This window comes from Lonchura striata, chromosome 1 (assembly GCF_050655825.1).
Source record: "Lonchura striata isolate lonStrDom1 chromosome 1, ASM5065582v1, whole genome shotgun sequence".
In the NCBI taxonomy this organism is placed as follows: Eukaryota; Metazoa; Chordata; class Aves; order Passeriformes; family Estrildidae; genus Lonchura; species Lonchura striata.
The window spans coordinates 64,910,093-64,931,229 of record NC_140703.1 but is presented as its reverse complement, the minus strand read 5'-3'; the positions used below and the strand labels follow the sequence as shown (position 1 = coordinate 64,931,229).

The window sequence follows — 21,137 nt, the reverse complement described above, 5'->3', positions numbered from 1 at the left end:
GACCTATACACTGAAGGGCAGGGCTGCCACTCACAGAGAGAGACCTTCACTGGCTGGAGAAAGGTGCCAGTGAGAACCTCAATAGAAGCAAAGGGAAGCCCAGCACCTGGCATGGACTAACCTGGTACAATCAGCACAGGAGGAAGCATCTCCTGGCTAGGGAGTAGAAAGAGACCTTGGAGTCCCAGTAAACAGCAAACTGGACATGGTTAAGCAGGGCAACCTTACAGTGATAAGGCCAACAGGATACTGGATGGTTGAAGCAAGGGAGCTGCCATCAGGTTGGCAGAAATTCTTCTTCCTGGCATCTGAGCACTCATCATCCATATCCATACATTTGTGTAGAGTTTTGGGATCGTCAGTACCAGAGTGATATTGACAAACCTGAGAGAGTTCAGAGGGTCAGGGAGTGAGAAGACCATGGCTGCAGGAGCAACTACAGTCTTCCAGCACCTAAAGTAGGATTATAGAGAAGACAGAACCTGGATTTCTAACAGGTGCTCAGTGAAACAAGAGGGAAAGATCACAATTTTGGACATGGGAAATTCTCACTGCACATTAGGAAGCAATTCTTCACCATTACAGCCAGTAAACATGGTACACATTGCCCAGAGACACCATGACATTGCCACCTTTAGATATTTTCAAGTATGACCCAGTAAGGTCCTGAACAACTTGATTTAACTCCAAAGCTCAAGGCTTCAGCAGCTTTGTGCCTGCTTTGAGCAGATGTTTTGGACTAGATGATCTCCACAGGCCTCTTCCAACTCCTGATGTTTCTACAGCTCTGTAAGTGCCATAAAAACATATATAAACCCCGTAATGTTAAACCATAAAAACCAAACAAAGCCAAACCTACACAACTTTGCATATACAATGTAATCCTGACATGCAGACGTGTCCCATGGGAGGAATAAAGAAATGCATTATAGGTAACAGCACACACTGATGAAAATAAGAGGAAAGGATGATTATGAGGACCAGTGTACATCAAACAAACCCAGATGGGATTTGAGCATGCAAGATTACCAATATGTAATATCTATAAGAAGATAACTCACAGCTCCTATTTTATCCTTCAGCCTTATTATAGAAAATTATTTACAACACCACAGTGAGAATCAAAAGACCCAGTCTGCATAGGCAAACCTGAGTCCAAAAAAATACTTTTGCTGTGTTTGTTTTGTAATTATCCCACCAACACACACCACCAAAAGCTGTAGAGCCTGTGGCACTGCAGTCACTTTGCAGCCTAGTTAAAATACTCTGTAAGTCTGCAATACTTTATAAATGAACACACAAAAGGTTGTGTATAATTGACTTTTCATCTCTATTTTATTTCACAAAAGCAGTGCATTCGGGGGTGAGAAGGAGAGAAAGTTAAGGAAAAACCTGCAGTTCTCAAAATACACTGTTGATAATTTAACCAAATCAATAGTAAATGCCATGAAACTTGTGCATATTCAAGTCTCTGAAGAGATAAGCCCCTTCTTAAATAATGGGAAGAGAATTAATGAAGCCTACCTTCAGTGAAACACACTTCATAGTCTGCCTTTTTATAGACAGAAAGTTTTCTGTACATTATCACCTCTGTTTTTCCTGACAGTAGGACACTTATCTTTTTACAAGATTTGGTTACAAGCACCATCAATGTAAACAATTAAAACTTTAATCTCTAGTTAGATATCAGTAAACAGAACAGAGACAGAACCAGTGGGGACAGTACAAATGCAGAGTCTGTGGACACTAGTTTGGCTCTCTTCCCATCAGGATTAATGTGGCAAAATCTGGAGCAGAGATGCTTGTGGAGCTGCTGGTTAATAACACACACAAATTTCATGACTGACACTTGAGCTGTCCTGTGCTTCCCTGTGGACCTCCAATACCAGTGCTTCCTGCTGCAGCAGGCAACAGCCCCCAGATGTGATGGACTCCTTCCAGAGGCATGTCTTAGCAGAAAAATGGTTCAGAGCTTCCTCTTCATCAAAAACCCCAATCAGCTTTTTGTCAGGAGTGTTGGCATGATGCCAGGATCAGACAGCTACATCAGCTCAAACGAGTTTTTTATTTCATATCCAGATCAAATGTTTTCTGTATTATTAAAATATTGTGAAAAATACCATGATTCTGGACAGAAAATGATGAAGCATAAATTTAAACCTGTGGATGCTGACTGTCCTAGGCATCACTGTTTGTATGGTGAAATGCAAGCTGATGGAAAAAGTGGCTAGTCTGACTTCATAGTGTTTTATATATATTTTGGCAGGGTACATACAATAACATGGGGATACAACTTTAGATAAATCAGGTTCACATGTTCCAGGGAAGGATTTGATCTAAAGGTCACAACAGTCAGAGGAAAGACTGCGTGGGGTCTGAAGGAGCACAGAGCAGGTAAACACACCATGACAAATTCTTCATTAGTGCTATTTTTGGTTCCAGAAAGAGAACAGTTTACCCAAAACTGCAGAAAGCCTAAACAGTTTTAGAGGGCAGAAGGCTGATACTCTTCTGTGCTCTTTACCTTAATAGACTTTCCTATTTATTCATTGTCTATAGCACAAAAGAAAAAGTCTACCCTTGGTAAATGCTATGACAGCATCTCACAGAGAGGAGACTTGGACTTCATTTTGTTGCCTTTTCTCCTGTGTGAAGAAAATAACAGCAGAAGGAAAAGCCTTGACTATCCTTCTGGCCTCTTCTGGATTCAGGCTGCAGGTTCCTCCCCTAAAAACTGCACTAATTTTCCTCTAGATTTTCTTCCAGCATAATTTGTAAAAACCCTTCACTTACCGAAACAGGCCAGAGGAGCGGTTCCACTTTTTGTAACTATTATTTACAGTATGGTGTGCTTTTCCACCTTTTTTTCACCCTCCAAAGCAGAAATTCTTTTGCTTAAAATTACCTGGCAATACAGCAAATATCTTTCTCTGAAAATGAATTTTTATTCCATGCACCACAATGCCATCAGCATTTACACCTGTATATAGGTTACATCCAGCATTATACACACACCTTTTAACATCATCCCCAGTGGCTCAACCAGAGCTGTGATCAGTGACACTTGTCAGCCAAAAATACAACTTTTCAGAATACACATAATAAAATTTGTTTATATGACTTAAATCCTGGTGAAGGTATTTAGCTGTCATATTAGCAGCTTTTCACTTACTTTTTTTTTTTTTTTTTAATACCAACTTAATTGGAACAAAACAGGTTATCAAAAATGCATATTTTAAAAACATCTTCTGAAAGCCAGAAAATCTGACCTTTTTTCCCTTTGGGGAGAGGTATTCAAGAAGAAATAAGTTTTATCCAGAAAGAAGTATGCTTGCACTGGAAATAAGAAGAAGAAGTTTCTGCATGAATTATTTTTAACAGAAAAATAATAACCCATTAAAAGCAGGGAGCTGTCTTTTATTTGGGTCTAATGGTGTAGCAATATATAAAAATGCTGTGTTATCTTTCTTGGTTTGTATTCCAAAAAGCTCAGCTGTACTGCCTGAGTTAGGAGTAGCAAACATAGCTTACTCAGGTTATCACTGTCTATACAAGTGGTTCAGAAAACAGACAGAGGGCTCCCTCCTAGCTGAACAGGATGGGCTTTCTAGGTGAGGGGGCTGAAAATGTTCTCTAAGGTTTCCCTTTTGGCACTTTCTGCATCCTGGTCTGTCCAAATATACAATGGAATTTCCTCTTCTCTGGGGAAGGAGTGACGCTTCTTCTGAAGAAGTTTCTATAAATACATTGGCAGCAAAAGGAGGGCTAAGGAGTCTCCATTCTTTGCTGGATGCACAGGGCAGCACATTGTCAAGGGATGAGGAAAATACTGAGGTACCTAATGCCTTTTTGCCTCAGTATTTAACACCAAAAACAGCTGCCCCCAGCATACCCAGTAATGACAGCTGGAAGTTAGGGATGAGGAGCTGAGTGAAGTCCCCATAATCTGTGAGGAATGGGTTAATGACCTTCTGTCCCAGTTAGACACACATCTGTGTGCCCTGATGTGATGCAGCTGAGAGCATTGAGGGAGCTGGCAAAAGATCTTGCCAAACCCATTTCAAGCCTTTTCCAGCAGTTTTGGTTTCCCAGAGAAGTCCCAGGAAATTAGCAAATGTGATGCCCATCTACAAGAAGGGCTGGAAGGATGACCTGGGGAACTACAGATCTGTCAGCCTGACCTTGGCACTGGGGAAAGTCATGGAGCAGATCATCCTGAGTGCCATCATGTGGCACGTACGGGACAACCAAGGGCTCAGGCCCAGCCAGCATGGGTTTATGAAAAATAAATCCTGCTTGATCAACCTGATCTCCTTTTATGACAATTGGGTGAGAGAAAGTCTGTGGGTATTGTCTATCCAGACTTTAGGAAAGCATTTGAAACTGTCTCCCACAGCACTGTCTGAGAGAAACTGGTTGCTCATGGCTTGGATGGGTGGACTCTTAACTGAATAAAACTGGCTGGGTGGCCAGGCCCAAAGAGTGGTGGTGAATGGAACTAAATCCAGTTAGTTGTTGGTGACTGGTGGTGTTCCCCAAGGCTCAGCTCTGTTTCACATCTTCATTGATGATTTAGATGACAGACTGAGTGCATCTTCAGTAAGTTCACAGATGACACCAAATTGGATGGGCGTGTTGATCTGCTGGAGGGCAGGAAGACTCTCCAGAGTGATTGTGACAGATGGATCAATAGGCTGAGGACAGTCTTGTGGAGCTCAGTAAGATGAACCAAGTGCTGGGTCCTGCACTTGGGCCAAAACAACCCCATGCATTGCAACAGGCTGGGGGAAGAGTGGCTGGAAAAGAACCTGGGGATGCTGGTCAATGGCCAGCTGAACATGAGCCAGCATGTGCCCAGGTGGCCAAGAAGGCCAATGGCATCCTGGCCTGTGTCAGGAATGGCATGGCCAGCAGGACCTGGGCAGAGATTGACACCTGTACTTGGCACTGGTGAAAGCTGCACCTTGAATCCTTGTGTTCAGTTCTGGGCCCCTCAGTTCAGGACGGACATTGAGGGGCTGGAGCATGTCCAGAGAAGGGCAATGGAGCTGGTGAAATGTTTGGAGCAAAAGTCTGATAAGGAACAGCTGAGGGAACTGGGATTTTTTTAGTTTGAAAGAAAGGAGGCTCAGGGGTTAATGACTCGCTGATCTCTACAACTACCAGAAAAGAGGTTGCAGTGAAGTGCGGGTTGGTCTCTCTGCCATATCTTGAGTGCAACAATGAGAACAAACAGCCTTAACTTGCATCAGGGGAGGATCAGATTAGATATTAGGAAAAAAGTCTTCAATGAAAGGGTAGTCAGACCTTAGAATAAATTGTCCAGGGATTTGGTAGGGTCAGTGTCTGGAAGTGTTTAAGAGATGACAGGATGTGGCACTTGTAGATATTGTTTAGGGGTGATTATGGTAGCGCTAGGTTGTCACTTGGACTTAGATGATCTTGAAGACCTTGATGTTTGTGTGATTATACCCCACCTCACCACTGCCAGCTTGGAAGTTTGGAAGGAAACTACTTTGTCACAAAAAACTTCTTTCTTGACCCTACTGGGGCTGTGCTGCTGGGACCTGCTGTGCTTAGGGCTGCCTTTGGAATCAGTGAAAGAGAAGCAAGACTCCTTTATTTTCCCACCTTTCCTGAGTTAAGGAAATTTCTCAAAAAAGTTAAAGCAGTTTGTTTTACAAATTAGTCTTCATTTTCTGCCAAATTAAAATGGAATACTATGTGTCTCTTCTGGCATTTCCTCCACCATCAGTCCAAGGGCTGGTCAGAAAAAATCCACCTTGTGCTGCTGTGCAAAAGCCTCTGTGCTGATCATATCCTCCAGTACAAAAACACAGGTTGTAATCTCAGACTGCTTTACTTTACCCCATTTAGGAATGCCAATCCCAGATGGTTCTGAGTATTTTCTTCAAATATTTGACACACTTCTGCATCACCTTCTCCTCAGCAAGGGACCTTCTGTAAGCTCAGGGTGGACCCACTGCTGTCATTCACAAGTAGAACACATTTCCTGTGGAAGGTGTAAGTTAGAGAAACCTCAGATGTAAAATTCTTCTTCACTGACTGGTGAAGCTGGGCAAACATGATCATCCAGATTACAAGGAGCTGCTCTCAAGGGCTGTTTGTGTTGCTCAGAGAGAGATGCTGACATGAAAGAGCTGGAAGACCATTCTGAAAGAGAAGGCAGTGAACCATCAGCTGACTCAAAAGTATTGCACATGGCTGATAGAGGCCTTCCACCTGTGGCTGCCTGTTTAGCCCTACTGATAGTTTGTTTCTGTGATGGAAGAGAGTCTTCCAACTCACTGCAAAACCCATTAAGGGCAGAGTATGCAGAAACCACAGATAGGTCTGAGAAGGATAGCTTCATCCCTGTGTCCACATCAGTCTCTTGGGCACCTTCCAAGTCATCAATGTTAAGCTTGGGGCTGCATTTCCATGTTTTTAACCTGGTTGCAGGTGACCCAGTGTTTAAAAACTGAAATGGTTCACTGAAATGAAATGTCTCTGGCGCTGAAGAGGAGTTCACTGTGGGCAAGCAGAACAGAGATTTGCTTCGTTGAAATGACCAAGAAATGCTGGAGGCACTCCTGGATCTGCACGTGAAGTCTCCTGGATCACTGTCTCTCAAGTCCTGCTGGGAGAAACCAAGATAATGACCAAGGCCATTTGTGTGATGCACCTTTTTTTGACCCGTTTCTTGTGGCTGCTCAGAGACAGATTGGTGGCTCTGAGGAAGAAAGGCTGGCAGAGTGGTGAAGTGGGAATCTGTTGACACAGATGGATATGGTTGCTTCTTCTGCTTTGCAGACTTCCTACACCAACTGTGTGTTTGCTGCAGTTGGGAGAGGGAGAGAAGAGGATCACATTAATACAAAATTGGCAGTTTTACAGCTTTAAGTCTCCATTGCTGAGTTGCTACTGCAAATAATTACGAAGCAGACTTCAGTCAGTATGCTTGCAGCAAATGTTTCACTGCAATAACAAAGACAAACCACCCTGCCAAAATCCCAAATATTTACATAAGGAGCCTCAAAGACAACAAGAAAAAACGGTAGAGAAGCCTTGCCTTGTGGGCTGAATTACGCTAGCTTGAATTTCTTGCTTCCTATTGACTTATTCAGATTCATTCATATTCTGTCTTCCAACATTACTACCTTAGTGGACAGCTTAAGAAAAAAATTAAGAAATGGAAAAAGTATATTATATAATTATAATTTCTCATTGCTTCCTTACTTTTTTTCTTTGTTTTTTTTTTTTTTTTCCTCCTTTAAAGCATCAGAAAGCCTTTAGCAAGCATGTGCATTCTATCTTCTCAATGGAAGTATACTTACTGTCTCTTGCACATTTTCTTCCTTACCTTGTTAGCTCTATTAACAAGCTCAGAGTGACATTACAGACACACATTCAGTTTGCTTGTAGATACCTAGACTGAAGACCCAAACTCATGGTTATGATCCCAATCTGGACCTGAATCTCAGTCTCAGTTGCCACCAGATACTCAAGCATTTGAACAGGGAAAGCAGCTGTGACAAATGATGACCCAACATCCTTCTCAGGAAAGAGCTGGAGCAAAGTGGCTTTCTTATGGAACTGATGTCTGGTAACTGAACTGTGTTTGAGCAATCGTAAGGTTTCTCACCTTTGCCCTTATTTCAGTGAGGCTTTTAGAAATCGGCCTTTAAAAAAGTTTAATTTAAAGTCTTCTTAAGAGAACTTCTTGCATAATACACAATGCTTGGTCTCTGCTCCAAAAGGGACAGGAACTAATGGGACAAAGTGCAAGATCATACCCTTGAGAATAAACAATAATCTCAGCTATGGACTTGTCTGTTGGAAAGAGGAAAGGAGAAAGAACTGGGTATCCTGATCTCTTTCTGCTATTAAAGCAACAAGGTTGTGACAACATGGTGTTGGGCAGTCTTAAGTGAGTTGTACAAAGCACTTTGGACAACACTGTTATGGCCTCAGCTGGAATACTGCACGATTCCAATCACATCTGTGTGAAAAAGAATAAATTTGAACTGAAAATGATGGAGCCACAGGAAAAAAAAAAAAAAAGAAGATGAACTATCCATTAAAAAAAATCAGAACCACAAACTAATAAAATATTTCTAATAACAACAGAAAGAGAAGAGTCTTCTGGGGTGAGTAGTGGATAAAGACAGAGCCTGCTCATTTTATCAAAGAGATTATATGACATGACATAAAGAGCTGAGACCTGGCAACTAAGGAGGTTCTTTGTACCCAGTCTCTAAAAGAGCTCCATACACTGATGCTTCTAACATCTTGCTAGTGCACATCACATTGTCTTAGTGACCCAGATCTGTCATAGCCATATTCTGCTTTTATTGAAGTGATTCTATAGACAAAAAAAAAAAAAAAGGATTTTTTTTCTGCAAAAAATGCTTGGTTCTTTCATGATCTCTTACTAGAATTTATAGGACAGCCGAAAGTTCATTTAGATGCTGTAGATGAGTAAATATATATATGTATACTATATATATGTATGTGTATATATATATCTGTAATAATGTGTGTTAATTCATAGCCTATTTCTGTGTAATATAGTAAGCTGTTTCCCTTAATGTCATAAAGAATTATATGAATGAAGACACTGAGGACAAAAGAGTCAAATATAATGAGTCAGTTGTCAACAAAACATTAGCCAGAAATCACATTAGACTTCTACAAATAACATTATTTTATTAGTGCTATATGTGAACCAATTTGTTTTAAAATTACTCTGCAAGATAAAAAGTTTGTCCACAAAGAAAATACCAGCTGTTTCTTAACTAAAGACATTTTTGGATAACTCAGAAATAAGAATCTGACATGCTGAAAGTCCACAAACAGATCACTGCATCCTTTTGATGTGTTTGACCAAGAAAACACTCTACATTATATTTTGTTAGCATTAACAAAAGGGACTATTTTTTTTTCTCTGCAGCAACTCTGTTATGAGATACATGACATGAACTCAACCACCATGCTCAATGAATCAATTCCCAAAATCATTTTGGGAACGGATCCATCCTTGCACTGCAGAGAGTTCCAGGGCCAGTACCTTTACCTTGTGCAGGCCACGCCACCTGCCTACCACACATATGTCAGGCAGAGCCCACAGACATCATAAATAAGATTTAGCTGTCTAGTTAATACAGACAGTGGGGTCTGGAGAGTAATTCAGCTTTCCCTGAAAAAAAATATTGTGTGTGGTTAGTTAGCTGAATTGTTTTCTATGTCCTTGGGCTGTACTACAGTGAGAACACACACTGTAGCTGACAACCCACTTTAGGTAAGATGTTAGTTTTAGGGTTTTGATATTTTAAACCTTTTTTTTCTAGCTATTTTAATGTTCATGCAGACAGTAGAGGTACTTCATTTTACTCAAAGTATTTGCTGTTAATCTTCCTCCTGGACCACAGCTCCTGGTCAAGCCCAGCTGGCCTGGCAGGAGGTAATGGTGGATGGTGGGGAGAAGAGAGCAAGCACAGCCTGCCCCCAGAATGGCTGCCTGCAGGGCAGATCAAGCTACATCACTAATACAGCTTATTTCTGAACAGCTGTTTACAGGAGGAACTGTTCCCCTTGATAATTTTTTCAGATTAGTTAAGATTCAGAAGACCTATTTTCTAATGCTGCACTTCATTATATGGACAGAAATGTGAAATAATGGGGAAATATTATTTTAATACTTTAATCTTAAAGCAATGTACCAAGAGACTTTCCTGGCTGTGAGAACACCACGCAGTACAAGCAGCAGTGGTGTACTACAGGTAGAACAGTGTACCAGAGGTAGCGTGTCAGAAGCTCCATCCCACAAAATACTAGTGAATAAAGATTACAGGCTAATCCTGTATTGCAGAGAACTGGATTATGTGGACTAATAGGACTTTTCTATATCTACATTCTCTAACATGTCAGAGATCACAGAGGGAATTCAGTGGTTTAGCCAGGATTAAAAGTCAGGCAAAACTAGCTCCTTGTCCTGTGCCAAGGCCAGTGACTGTGCTCCCCTGTGCCACCTTCAGATGGAACACCAAGTGCTGCACGCAGCCTGTGCACCCATGTGACCGCTCCTCTTCAGATTTTGGAGGAGGCTTCTCTGCCTCCTTAATCCTGCCACTGGGTTTGAAAACAGCTGCATATTTTCTGAGGTCTTTTATTTTTAAATCCTCATCGTCAGCCTTCTCACGGCTTGCCAACACTCTCAGCATTGCCTGTTGCCTCCCTGCTGCTTGGCAGAGCCCTGCCTGGTACAGCCATGCTGCCTGCAGCAGGCACAAGCACCAGGGAGATGCCAGGGAGGGTGTCGAGTCATCTGAGAGGATAAAGACACAATGCAAGGTGACACGTTGATTTTGACCAAAATTCCAAATGCAGGGAGGTAGATTTGTCAGACCTTGCTGTGAAGATGTGCAGCAAACCCGGCCACTTGCAGATTAGCTCTCTAACAGAACAGATTTTTTCATCTGGCGCTAATCTGCTGCTCATTTATAATCTCTGCACAAATCTTTGTGAAGCCTGGAGGGATTTAGAGCCTTTGTGTTTTACAATGGGCTGCAGAAGAATTTCATGATGAATATCTGGGAATGCTATAAACAACTTTGGGTGAACCTTTCATAAATGCACTTTCAACTTGGGCTGCCAGCACCTAACAGAAAAAATCCGTGAGTGTTGCTGCAGTCTATTTTAAGTTATCTGCTTTTTAAGAAAGCAGATAGAGATCTCCTTAAGCATTATCTGCATTAAGAATTGCCAGCAAGGCTTTGCTGAGGTCAGTACCCAGCAAGCACAGCAATGACATCACCATCTCGAGCCCAGATTTTGCCTGCCTTGCTCAACAGGAGTGCGATGGTGTTTGTTTAATTGTATTGAGACCAGTGGAACTGATCCAGAGGAAAAAAAATCAACACGAGTAAAAGTGACAGAGATTAGTCTTCGGTATCATCATAGTAAGTCTTACTTTAAAGGCAAATAGTCAGAAGCACAGCATTTCAAAAAGGCAAAATGCACAGATTTGATTAAAAATTGGACCTCTTTGAAAAGCGGCTTGTAATGTGTTTACAGAAATAGAAAAGCTGAGTGCTTTGTAACACAAAATATATTAATTCTCAAGAATTTTTGCTGGGTGTATAGATTTGTAAGAGATCCTAGTATGCCATAGAATTTGACTGGATAAAGTACCTTAGGCTGAAGAAAAACAAGGAAAAATCTCTTATATGAGTTAGGGACCAATTCTCTATGCTCCCCCAAAAACCAGACATTAGCATTAAGGACAACTAAACACTTATGTCACAAAAAGATAAGGAAAAAATAGAATAAAATATTTTGTAAAACAGGTGACTAGTATTAGATTTCCAGATTAATTAAATCAGTTCATGGTACCTCCCCTGAGTGAGTAAATTTTTTCTCTGAAAGTGTCTTTTTCACCGCTTTCAGAAGAAAATAAATACAATTTATATAAAGGTGCCCTGTACACGTCGTTGCCTGTCGTAAGACATAGAACAGTTTGGGTTGGAAGAGACTAGATTGCATAGCTACAACCCCTCTGCCATGGGCTGGGACACTTTCCACTAATCCAGGTTGCTCAGAGCCCCATCCAGCCTGGCCTGAACACTGCCAGGGATGGGGCATTCACAACTTCTCTGGGCAACCTGTGCCAGAGGATGCTTTTCTTGCCTTTCTTCCTCTTTGTGCTCAATTCTGCTCTATCTGCACTATTATGTATAATAATGCAGCAAGCTTGAAGGTCTTTCCTCACCTCCATTTTCCTTCCTGCAGACCAAACTGTTCTCTGAAAAAGTGCCCTTTCTTTTCCTGTTTTTGTCTTTTTGCCTTCTCTGACCGTGGTTTAGCTGCCCTTCTTTCTCTTTTCCACTTGTACGTAACTGAGTCCTCTTGTCCCAGCTCCTTGTGTCAGTTACGGCCACCACCTCTGCTCCCAAAACATGACACCATTTCTCAACTCAAGATTACAGTTGCCCCATACAGATATGAACATTGGCTGATTAATTCAGCAAATCAGCTAAAAAAAACAATCCCTCTACCTCCTCATAAGCTGTGATCTGTTAACATTTGCAGTGTTATTTCAAGGATGCCTTAAAAAGCAACACTAGGCAGAAAATAGCCACCTCATAAACTGCACAGGGACTCTCTGACATGTAAAACAGCAGCAGGTCCTATGCTTAAGTGCTGAGTCTCTGCCTAGGTAAGATATTAATTTTTCTGGTGTTCACCTTCCTCCTGGGTATGTCTGCATGTTCCATCTCATGCAGAGTGGCTAGGAAATTATGCCAAAACATTATTTTACTTTTCCTACTCTATCCAGAGATGTTATCATAATTTAAAGAAGCCATCTGTGCACTTTCTCCTCTCTGCTCAATATCCTTACTTCCCAAACATGCACGGCCAGGCCAGTCCAATCAGTTATCAACCCTTCATGCTTCCCACTCTGCATTGCCAGGAGTGTAAGTTGATTAGCACTTCATCTGTCTCTGTGTGGATTATGCCCAGAGGCAGCCAAGAATCTGGACAAGACCTATAAATCCAGCAGTATACTCAGTATACGAGTACATGGTATATTCTTAGCTACATGATTTACATATTCTTTCCACTGCTCTGACAAAAGCTCCCCAGTGCTCCCCAGTGCTTCTGCTTCTGGGCTTAGCTCTGGTCAAGCAGTGTGGGTGTTTTCCCATCGGATGCAGTCATGTTCCTAAGCCTTGCCCCTGCTCCTGCTCCAGTCACCTGGATCCTTTACATCAGCTATTATATAGCTGCAACCTTGGAGCAACTTGCCAATGTGTAAAAGCTACTGTGACAAAATAATTCTGAAGGCTTCCCTGCAAATGAAGGAATAGTTTCCTGGCATTAAACAGATTTATCTTACCCATGAATAACTTTGTTGTCTCTTGAACTGACTTTATCTAAGCCCCTTGATAATTGCATTTGCAAAATGGATTAAGAACATGGATCAATCTGGCTGGCAAGTATCCAAGTCCCTGTCAGGACAAGCAAGAGGTCATATTTCTTTAGCTTAAACATGAAAGTATACCCAAGCTTCAAACTTTAAACACTGCCTGCAATTTAACAGGGATGTTAATCAACCCTTTTCAGTACAATTATTTTTAAAAAGCTGCAGTGTCTGTATAAAGTAAACAAAACCATTCTGATGATTACTGTCAACTGATATGGAGACTGAAAAGTACTGGGAGGTCATTGTTTAAGTTTATATAACTGGGAAGAAATCAAAGTTATCATCAGTGCTGGGGCATGGATAATATTGCTAATAGCAACTCTCTGTAAGAAGTCAAAATGTAGTCTTGTTACTTTAAAAGGTAGTTACTATAATTGCTTTGAACTTAAAATTAATTAAATGAATATAAGTAGTCCATGGATCACCAAATCTAATGTTTCCTATATCCCAGCTTTATAATTTCCTCTCTCTAACTGACCATTCTGCCTTAAATTAAGGAATTAACCTGCTTGCACCTGCTGGGTGGCTGTTATGTAGTTAGCAATGAATATGTACTAAAATCTATTTATTGGCAGGTTCTTGTTCCTGCATCAAAACAATCATTGAGTAAATTAGCCTTTTCCTGCTCCTGCTGTTTATCATGTGGTCTGTCTTCAAGTCAGAGCTCTCTTCAGACTTACTTTGGTTTGGGTCAGGTGACCCTACTCTTCCAGTTTCATTTGCAGGACTGTCTCTTCATTCCTCTGCATGGGGTGAGCCCTTCCCTGCCCCTGCACCTTTCTGAGGTCACCTTTCTGGAGTCCAGAGCTCAAGACAGGTGTGGCCCTTGGGACCCTGTGCAACTTCCCATCCTTCCTATGGTGTAGGAACTCTGGTACCCACCAGAGAATACAATTTTCTTTCCATGGTCAGGTTGCACTGATGGCTGTAGGTATCTGAGTAACAGGAAATTTTCACTTTGATTTAGCCTTAGAGCTCCACTTCTATTGTACAGATTTGCTTAAAACCCATATACCAGGACCTAATTTTCACAACTTTAAAACAGCATAAGTAAGATCCAAAGTCTCTGTTTTCCTTCCACTTTGCATATACTAAACTTCTTTTGCTTCACCGAACTTCCAGAGTGATAAATGCCTTTTCTGTAACTTCATTCTCATTTGCCTTTTTGTCCTCCTGTTCAGAATCATCATCCTCACCAAAAACAGAAATGAAAATAAATTGTATTTGCAGACCATACTTAGGCAGGTTTCTGCTCTTCTCTTTTGGTTGATATGGCTAAAATCTTATTTTGATTTTCTTTGCTCAGCAAGTCTTACTTTACCTCTGTACTGCCTGACATTTGTTACTTATGAAAATTTGCTGAGTTTAAACCAAAAGCCCTATTTATAAGCCCTATTTTTTTGTTTGTTTGTTTTTATCCCTCCCTTCAATTTGCTTGAAATCAGTGTAAGGTCCCATAAACCAAAGTTATATCACATAGCAGAAACCTCTTGAGAAAGAATAGGGAAAAGAGGACATAGGTGATTGTAGTTGCTGTGTATAGGTTTGGTGATGACTTGGCAGCTTCAGTTTGCAACTTAGGCTAACACAGATATGCCTGAAGTGCAATCAGTAACCCTGACAAATTGGTGACTCTTGCCAGATGGGCAAGGAAACTGCCCTCCTCAGCCCTTTACAAGTGTTCTTCAGCTCTGGCATTGGATTTCTCTGATGGTGGCATCTGCAAAGCAGCACCAAAAGGTTCCACTACCACCTGCATGTGACTCACCAGAGCAGAGATGTCCTGTCTACTTGGAATTTCGGCCCCAGGAACTACAAACCCAGAGGCACTGTGCCACACAGGGTTGCACACACTTCTCTGCATGCTGTAGGTCTGTACAGAGCAAGGATGGCACCCCTAATGCGCCTTCCACAGAAACAATGTCAGGCAACTGGACAAGCCACATGAATGAAATTCACTCCAAAAGAATACCCTTTGAAATCTGAACAACATCCTTATAAAGGTGAAGGACTGTGCTCCTTGATTTTAATGTAAGCAGCAATAAATACCTCTGCAGCGCAAGAATGCACATTAACCTGGCTCTGGATTGCCACAGATACCCCTCTGCAGGGCAGGCAACTATTAGGAGTTTGCTGCTTATCCTTTTATCTCCCTTGGATGTGGTGTAGTGAAGCAGAGAACGCTGATATATTGCCCAGATATGGTGCCTACAGATGTCCTAACAAACTCTCAGGATTCGGTCATGAGCACTTGAGATTAGTTCAAAAAGAGAGTCTGTGGGAATGTCTCTCTTAGGCTGCTCATCAGGATGCATTTCCTTTCCTTCATCACCTCTCTTTCATCCTGATAATCACTGTGTAAAAGAGAGTTGCAGTTTGTCACCCAGTGATGCTAGAAAATAATGAGTACCATCAGGACTTCTGCTTGTCTTCCATAAAAGTCTTATAACCGAGGGCTATTTTAAAACTCCATGTCAGTTCTGTGCCCATACTTCATATAAAACTACACTCACCAGCCATTATTTCTCCACTTGGGCTCATAATTTCTTCTCTCCTCATTTTTTAAAACTGCTATATCATCTCACATCACTCTTAGAATAAACTGAGGCTGACTGATATCTGGCTAACATCATTCACTGCTTTTGTGATCAGTTACACAACACAGCAAGGTGTTTCAGATTTTTTTCAGCAGTACTGTCCTGGCTCCTGCTCCAAGGATAGAGCAAAAAAACCAACCAACCAACAAAAGGGCAACTGCCAGTGCAGGGAAAGGCTTCCTGCACAAAACCAAGAAATGTACTTCTATTTCCCTGTGTACTGAGTTTACCTGCAAAAGGATCCTGTTTCCATCGTGGTCTTCTGTCTGCCACCTGCCTTCGCTGATGGGGCTGCAAGGGTTGGGCAAGAGAGGCACAAGCTGCCCCACATCTTTTACTCTGAACTCCAGCACGGCTGACTCTGTCCTCACTGGAACTTGTCCCTTTGGGAGCTTTTTTAAAGAAAACTGAATGTCTATTTCCATGTTAGAATAGACAGGAAAAACACAGAAGTCCGCTTTTTTCTGACACATTGGTCTTTTCAATATTAACTCATACAATTTCAGAATGTCCAAAAAATTCTCATTCTTGCAGTATATGGTGAAGCGGATCATTTCCTTCCCGTAGTGCACTGGGCGAATGGCCCACAGAGGAGTCTCTGGAGCCAAAGTGTAAAAGTCTTGGCTGCATGGCATGTAAGGGAGGAATTTCCCATGCAGGAGCTCTGTGTGGTGGTAATGCCAAGGTGGCCGCTGAAAAGTTTCATGGAGCTGCAAGATGGTTTCTTCTCCATATTCCTCCTGCAGGAACAGAATGACAGCAAGGGCTGGCTGAGAAACACCAGCCTTGGCTGGCTTCCTGCGCTTCCTGGGCACTCGTCTTTCTGAGACCCGAAACAGCTGGAGGTCTGGATGGATCCAGGCTAGAAGCTTATCAATGGCCTGCTGAAGAGTCATGGATTCACCTGGGTCTGTAATAATATGTACACTAACAAGGAATGGGTCTTGTGTGCCTTCCACAGAAAGTTCACCTGAAATATTAAAAAAAAAAAAAATTCCTTTAAGATTTGCAACTAAGTTACAACACTTAGGTGATCCTTAGAGGAGAAACAGTCTACTCAGTCACCGTGGGCTTTTCTTTTTCTCCAGCTCTCTGAATCTCACTTGTAGTAAACAACAACAAAAAAAGTTCAGTGATATAGCAACCAAGAAAATAATCAGAAGGCAGAGAAAACTTTCATCAAGCATACCATAAGAGCTGCTGTTTCTCTGAGATAGCATCCAAAAGATGCTAGTCAACATGCATTTATTTCTTAGAAAAGACCTGTTCCATACAGTTGAGAGGTAGGAAAGACAAAAATACTGGCGTGGAGTGGAGGTGTAAGGGACAATAATGACGTGCAGATGATAAGAATGATGAGAGCGTTCATCCTATCTTACTTTCATTTTTGCCAACTGGCTCAGGGCATAGAAATCACACCATTGAATTCTACTCTGTCACCCTGACACTGAAGTTTGACACAGTTAAGTGTTTTATGTCCTGGAGGCAACTTTTCTGGTAAATAAGGCAATGTTTGTGGAGAAAGGTAATATCTTTTATTAGACCAACTGATACAGCTGGTAAAAAAAAGAAAAAAAAAAAGCAGACAAGCCTTCAGACACACACGTCCTTCTTTAGGAAAATATATCACTTGTCCCTATAAATCCTACACTGTTTATATCTTCAGACTATCAGGACTGTAACACTACTGCTTCAAGGTTTTCTTAAGATTAGGGAAGACCTGTAAAGGGAGGAGGCACAAAAAAATTACACTTACTCAGGGGAAAAAAGAAACTTCTAGTTAACCTTGGCAATGTTCAGAGGGGCTTTATCTCTTGTTTGTCCCTGGAACTTCTTTGAGAGCCCAGCAGACCAATGACTGGGTAGAGGTCTAGAGAGAAATTGTTACTTTGTTCTGCTGGAGTTATATGCCGAAAAAGAGGCATGGTGATCCAAGACAGTTTAATAAATTAATCAAGTAACCTTGATATTTTTGCTGAAATGGTTCCCCTTGTGTGGTATTCTGAAACCACCTCCGTGTCTGAGACCCTGAGCTTGGGCACAAAGCCTAAATGTGAGAAGCCTTAGAAAAGCTTCCCAAGCTTTTCATTGTGCAGACCACATTTAATAAGGGGATTGTCTCAAAGGCTATTCCCCCTCCTATTAGCAATCAGTACAAACCTCTCCCTCCTCCCTCCTGGCATCAGAACAACATTCTTGCGATACTTCACCAATAGCTTTAATGGAAAAGTAGCTTTGTGCGAGTAATGTATTTTAGTTGTCTTTCAATATAGGATAGCTGCAAGACCCAGAGAAAATTTAGATGCAACTGTATAGCTTTGCAGACAGAGATGACTGGTAAACATGATGTCAGCCTCAGTTTAGAAGCTGCAGAAAGATATGGTATGCAGAGCAAATAGCAAGCGTGCATCTTGCCTAGGGGAGATAAAGAAAAGCCAAGTGAGTAATCAGAAATACAATTACAGCAGAGTTCTCGTATCTCTGCACAAAATGGGTGATGTGGAGTGACTTTGTCAGATAGCTAATGGAAGAAAAAAAAAATTGAAGCAAAAGATGAAACGGGGTCAGTATGTGGCAAGAGGCTTTCCTGTGGCAATTATTACTGGTAGGTAATTCTTTGAGATACCCCCTGTGGGTAGTCACAGTGTGGGAGAAAGACAAAAAGGGTGTGGGGGGAGATCCTCCTGTGGTCGTCTACATCAGACAGCAGAACAGGAAGGAAAACAAATTGCAGAGGATAGTTAATGATCTAATAAAACCTGAAACCTGATAATGACACAGTCATTCATTTTCTAAGGCTTTTATAAGGGTTCTATTTCAAAGGGACAGAAGATGTTCAGGTTTTTTCTCTCCCTGATTCCTTTGTTATACAAATGCTATCAAAGCCTGCAACAAGTGACAGGCTTGATATTTATGCATATAAATGACTGCAGCTCTGAAAGAAGCCTGGGCACAACAATGTGAAGCACAGAGCCATCATTTCTGTCAGCTTCTTGCTCTGCATTGAAAAAAAAAAAAATCCCGGAGCATGGGTTTTCTAGCCTCCTGTTGCTCAGCATGGTGCATGGACACTGAATGGCTGAAGCATTTTTCAGAAGTGGAGCCTTGTGGGAGCCAGTGGCATCATTAGTATTCTGCAGCCCTCGCTGCCTGTGCCCGTCAGTACCAGATGCTCACAGAACCAGCCTCGGAGGCACAGCACAAAGCCAGCCTTAGGAGCCAGAGTTGTTTGAGCTAGCAGCAACTGTGTGACTGCAACAGATCAGTACAGAAAGAGCTTCGGTCCTATTTTATGTTAGCACAGATGCTTTAACATGTTTCATTACGTGGCTTCTCTGCTTCTAAAATGGCAGCCCTTTCTGTTTGGGTAAGAAAAAGAGAAACTTAAGCAGATATATGAGGCAAGGAGAAACCTTCCCTCAGAGTTGCAAATTGTTTCTATGTTGCTAACAAGTCTTTTTCCTTCATCTGACAAAGGAGGAGAAACAACACCATTTTTCATGATGCAGCTCAATTTGCCCTAGGGCAAATTGTTACAGAAGCAAATGAAAGCTCTGCATATGTATCAGCCTTCCTGTGTTACTAGTTAATCCCACAGAAAATATCAAAATGCTGAGGCATCTATTTGAAAATAAGCTTCCCGGTTCTCACAGCTATTACATTTTTTCTCTTCCTATGACAGAAGGGGATTAGGTCTCTTTGAGTTGGCAAAGCACTAACTTTGCTAAGAGGTAATTACTACCAGAATCAAAAGAGTATTTTACAATTCTAAACTTTTTACTCCTCTGCTCGGTACTATTAATCACCCATGAGAGGTTAAAGCAGTCAGTCAGCCCAAATGCTGTGGAGCTGTTATTCTTCACCTCTTAAAGTTGGGAGTGGAAGGTGGTCCTGATATTTTATGATTGTATAGGTCCTTCTGAACATATTATTTTTATTTTGTTGCTGATGTGATATTGCTGAGCTGAGATAAAAGAAAGTCCTGCAAAGCAGAATGGCAGTCCAGCCCTGTGGTTCTTCCTGCCCAGAAACCAGGACATTTTCATCAGTAAGACAATCTGAGAGAAAGCAGTGGGTCCTGTCAAGTCTGACTTCTCTAAAACTGAAGTTGCCTGGACTTGGACTCGATCTTAGATGGCTTTTCCAACTTAAATAACTTTATGATTCTGTGATCTAGGGGCACAAATACCCATGGGTGAAGTGGAAAGCAATGGGTTCAGTGGCTGGGGGCCAGCCACCACCCCTGAGAGGTGCCATAAGGACTCAGGTATCACTCTTGCTGGCTGGGAAGGCAGGGCTCCTGACCCAAGGCAGGCACAAGTGGGGCTAGGGTCAGGACAGCAGCCCCAGCAGCTGGGAAGCAGCCAGACTCATCTGCAGATATGGAGAACTAGATCTAACACTCCTCCCTATAGTATGTATGCATTTAACTTTAACCCACACAAGAGGCAAAATGTCCCTAGAGTTTTCTTCCACACCACCTGCATAATCCTAGGTTAGAGAAGTCTTCCTCTTTCATTTGCTTTTTGGCCCTAGGTCTCTTGCGTACCTTGCTCAAGCAAAACTCTGGCCATGACCTGACTGTCTGGTCCCTTACACTGTGGCATACCCAGGTTGCATTCCCTCTGGAGGTGCCCTGGGAAAAGACCCATTCCTTCTGATGGCAGTGTTTCAACTACTTTTTTATTTCAGCAGTCTTCTTCAGCGGCCTTGATGAGATCTGATTTTGCAGACTTCTCCAGTGGACTAAACTCATCCCATAGCAGAGCTTAGGAAGGATACAAATACCTGTCTCTCTGAGATGTCTCTCCTCACTCTGTGCTGGTGAAACAAAGGGTAAACCTAAAGAACTCTCAGACTTCCCAGGAGTTATTTAATGCAGAGTTGTCTACATGGTCAAGGAAACCTGGTAAGTTTGGTAAGATAGGATTGAATTTGTAATGAAGTGAGATTTTAGGCAGATTGGTTCCTGGTCCTAGTTTGTGCATGTCAAAGAGCATTTCCAAACTGTGGCAGACATTTATAATTTTCTAGCCATGTACATTTTCAATCTTCTATCTGGGAAACATAGAGGAAATAGCCAACCTAAATGTCTTGACACATTTTTTTTTTTTCCTGACCAGAAATATTGCATTGAGAATCAGAACACTGGAAAACAAACTTCCTTTTTTATTTTCTGCTGCAGCATGCTGCTTCATGAGATTCAATACCTGAACCTGTCTTATGCTGTACAGACCAGATTCCTCTATCGCTACATCAGTAAGACTTCAAATTCCATTTGACCAATTTTCATGATGCAGTACTAGAGATATAAATCAGGCAACAGGAGCGGTTCAGGGTGAATTTGCCAAGCTTCTGAACTGCAACTCCCATCAAGCAGTACTTCATTATCAAGAAATTACTGCTATTAGGAAGTAATGAAATAATTTAAAAACAAACATTACAAAACAGCATATTTATTCACTGTTCATCAATCAAAATATTTCAACTGCGGGAATGTAAAATAATCCCAAAACAGTGTATAAATAATGTCAGAATAAAAAGGCACTATAATA

The 21,137-nt window shown here is 41.7% G+C and overlaps 1 protein-coding gene across 1 annotated transcript in view; it reads right to left on the bottom strand.

Annotated features, from left to right (window-relative positions):
- Positions 1-1,316: 1,316 nt before the first annotated feature.
- The window catches only part of FAM124A (family with sequence similarity 124 member A), a 41,355-nt gene continuing 21,534 nt past the window's right edge, over positions 1,317-21,137 (bottom strand). The window contains exons 3-4 of the mRNA XM_021526591.4: positions 15,813-16,552; positions 1,317-6,838 (exon numbers count right to left, since the gene is read on the bottom strand). Of these exons, the coding sequence (XP_021382266.3) occupies positions 6,041-6,838; positions 15,813-16,552 (1,538 nt within the window). The 3' untranslated portion in view covers positions 1,317-6,040. The remainder of the gene's footprint in view (positions 6,839-15,812; positions 16,553-21,137) is intronic.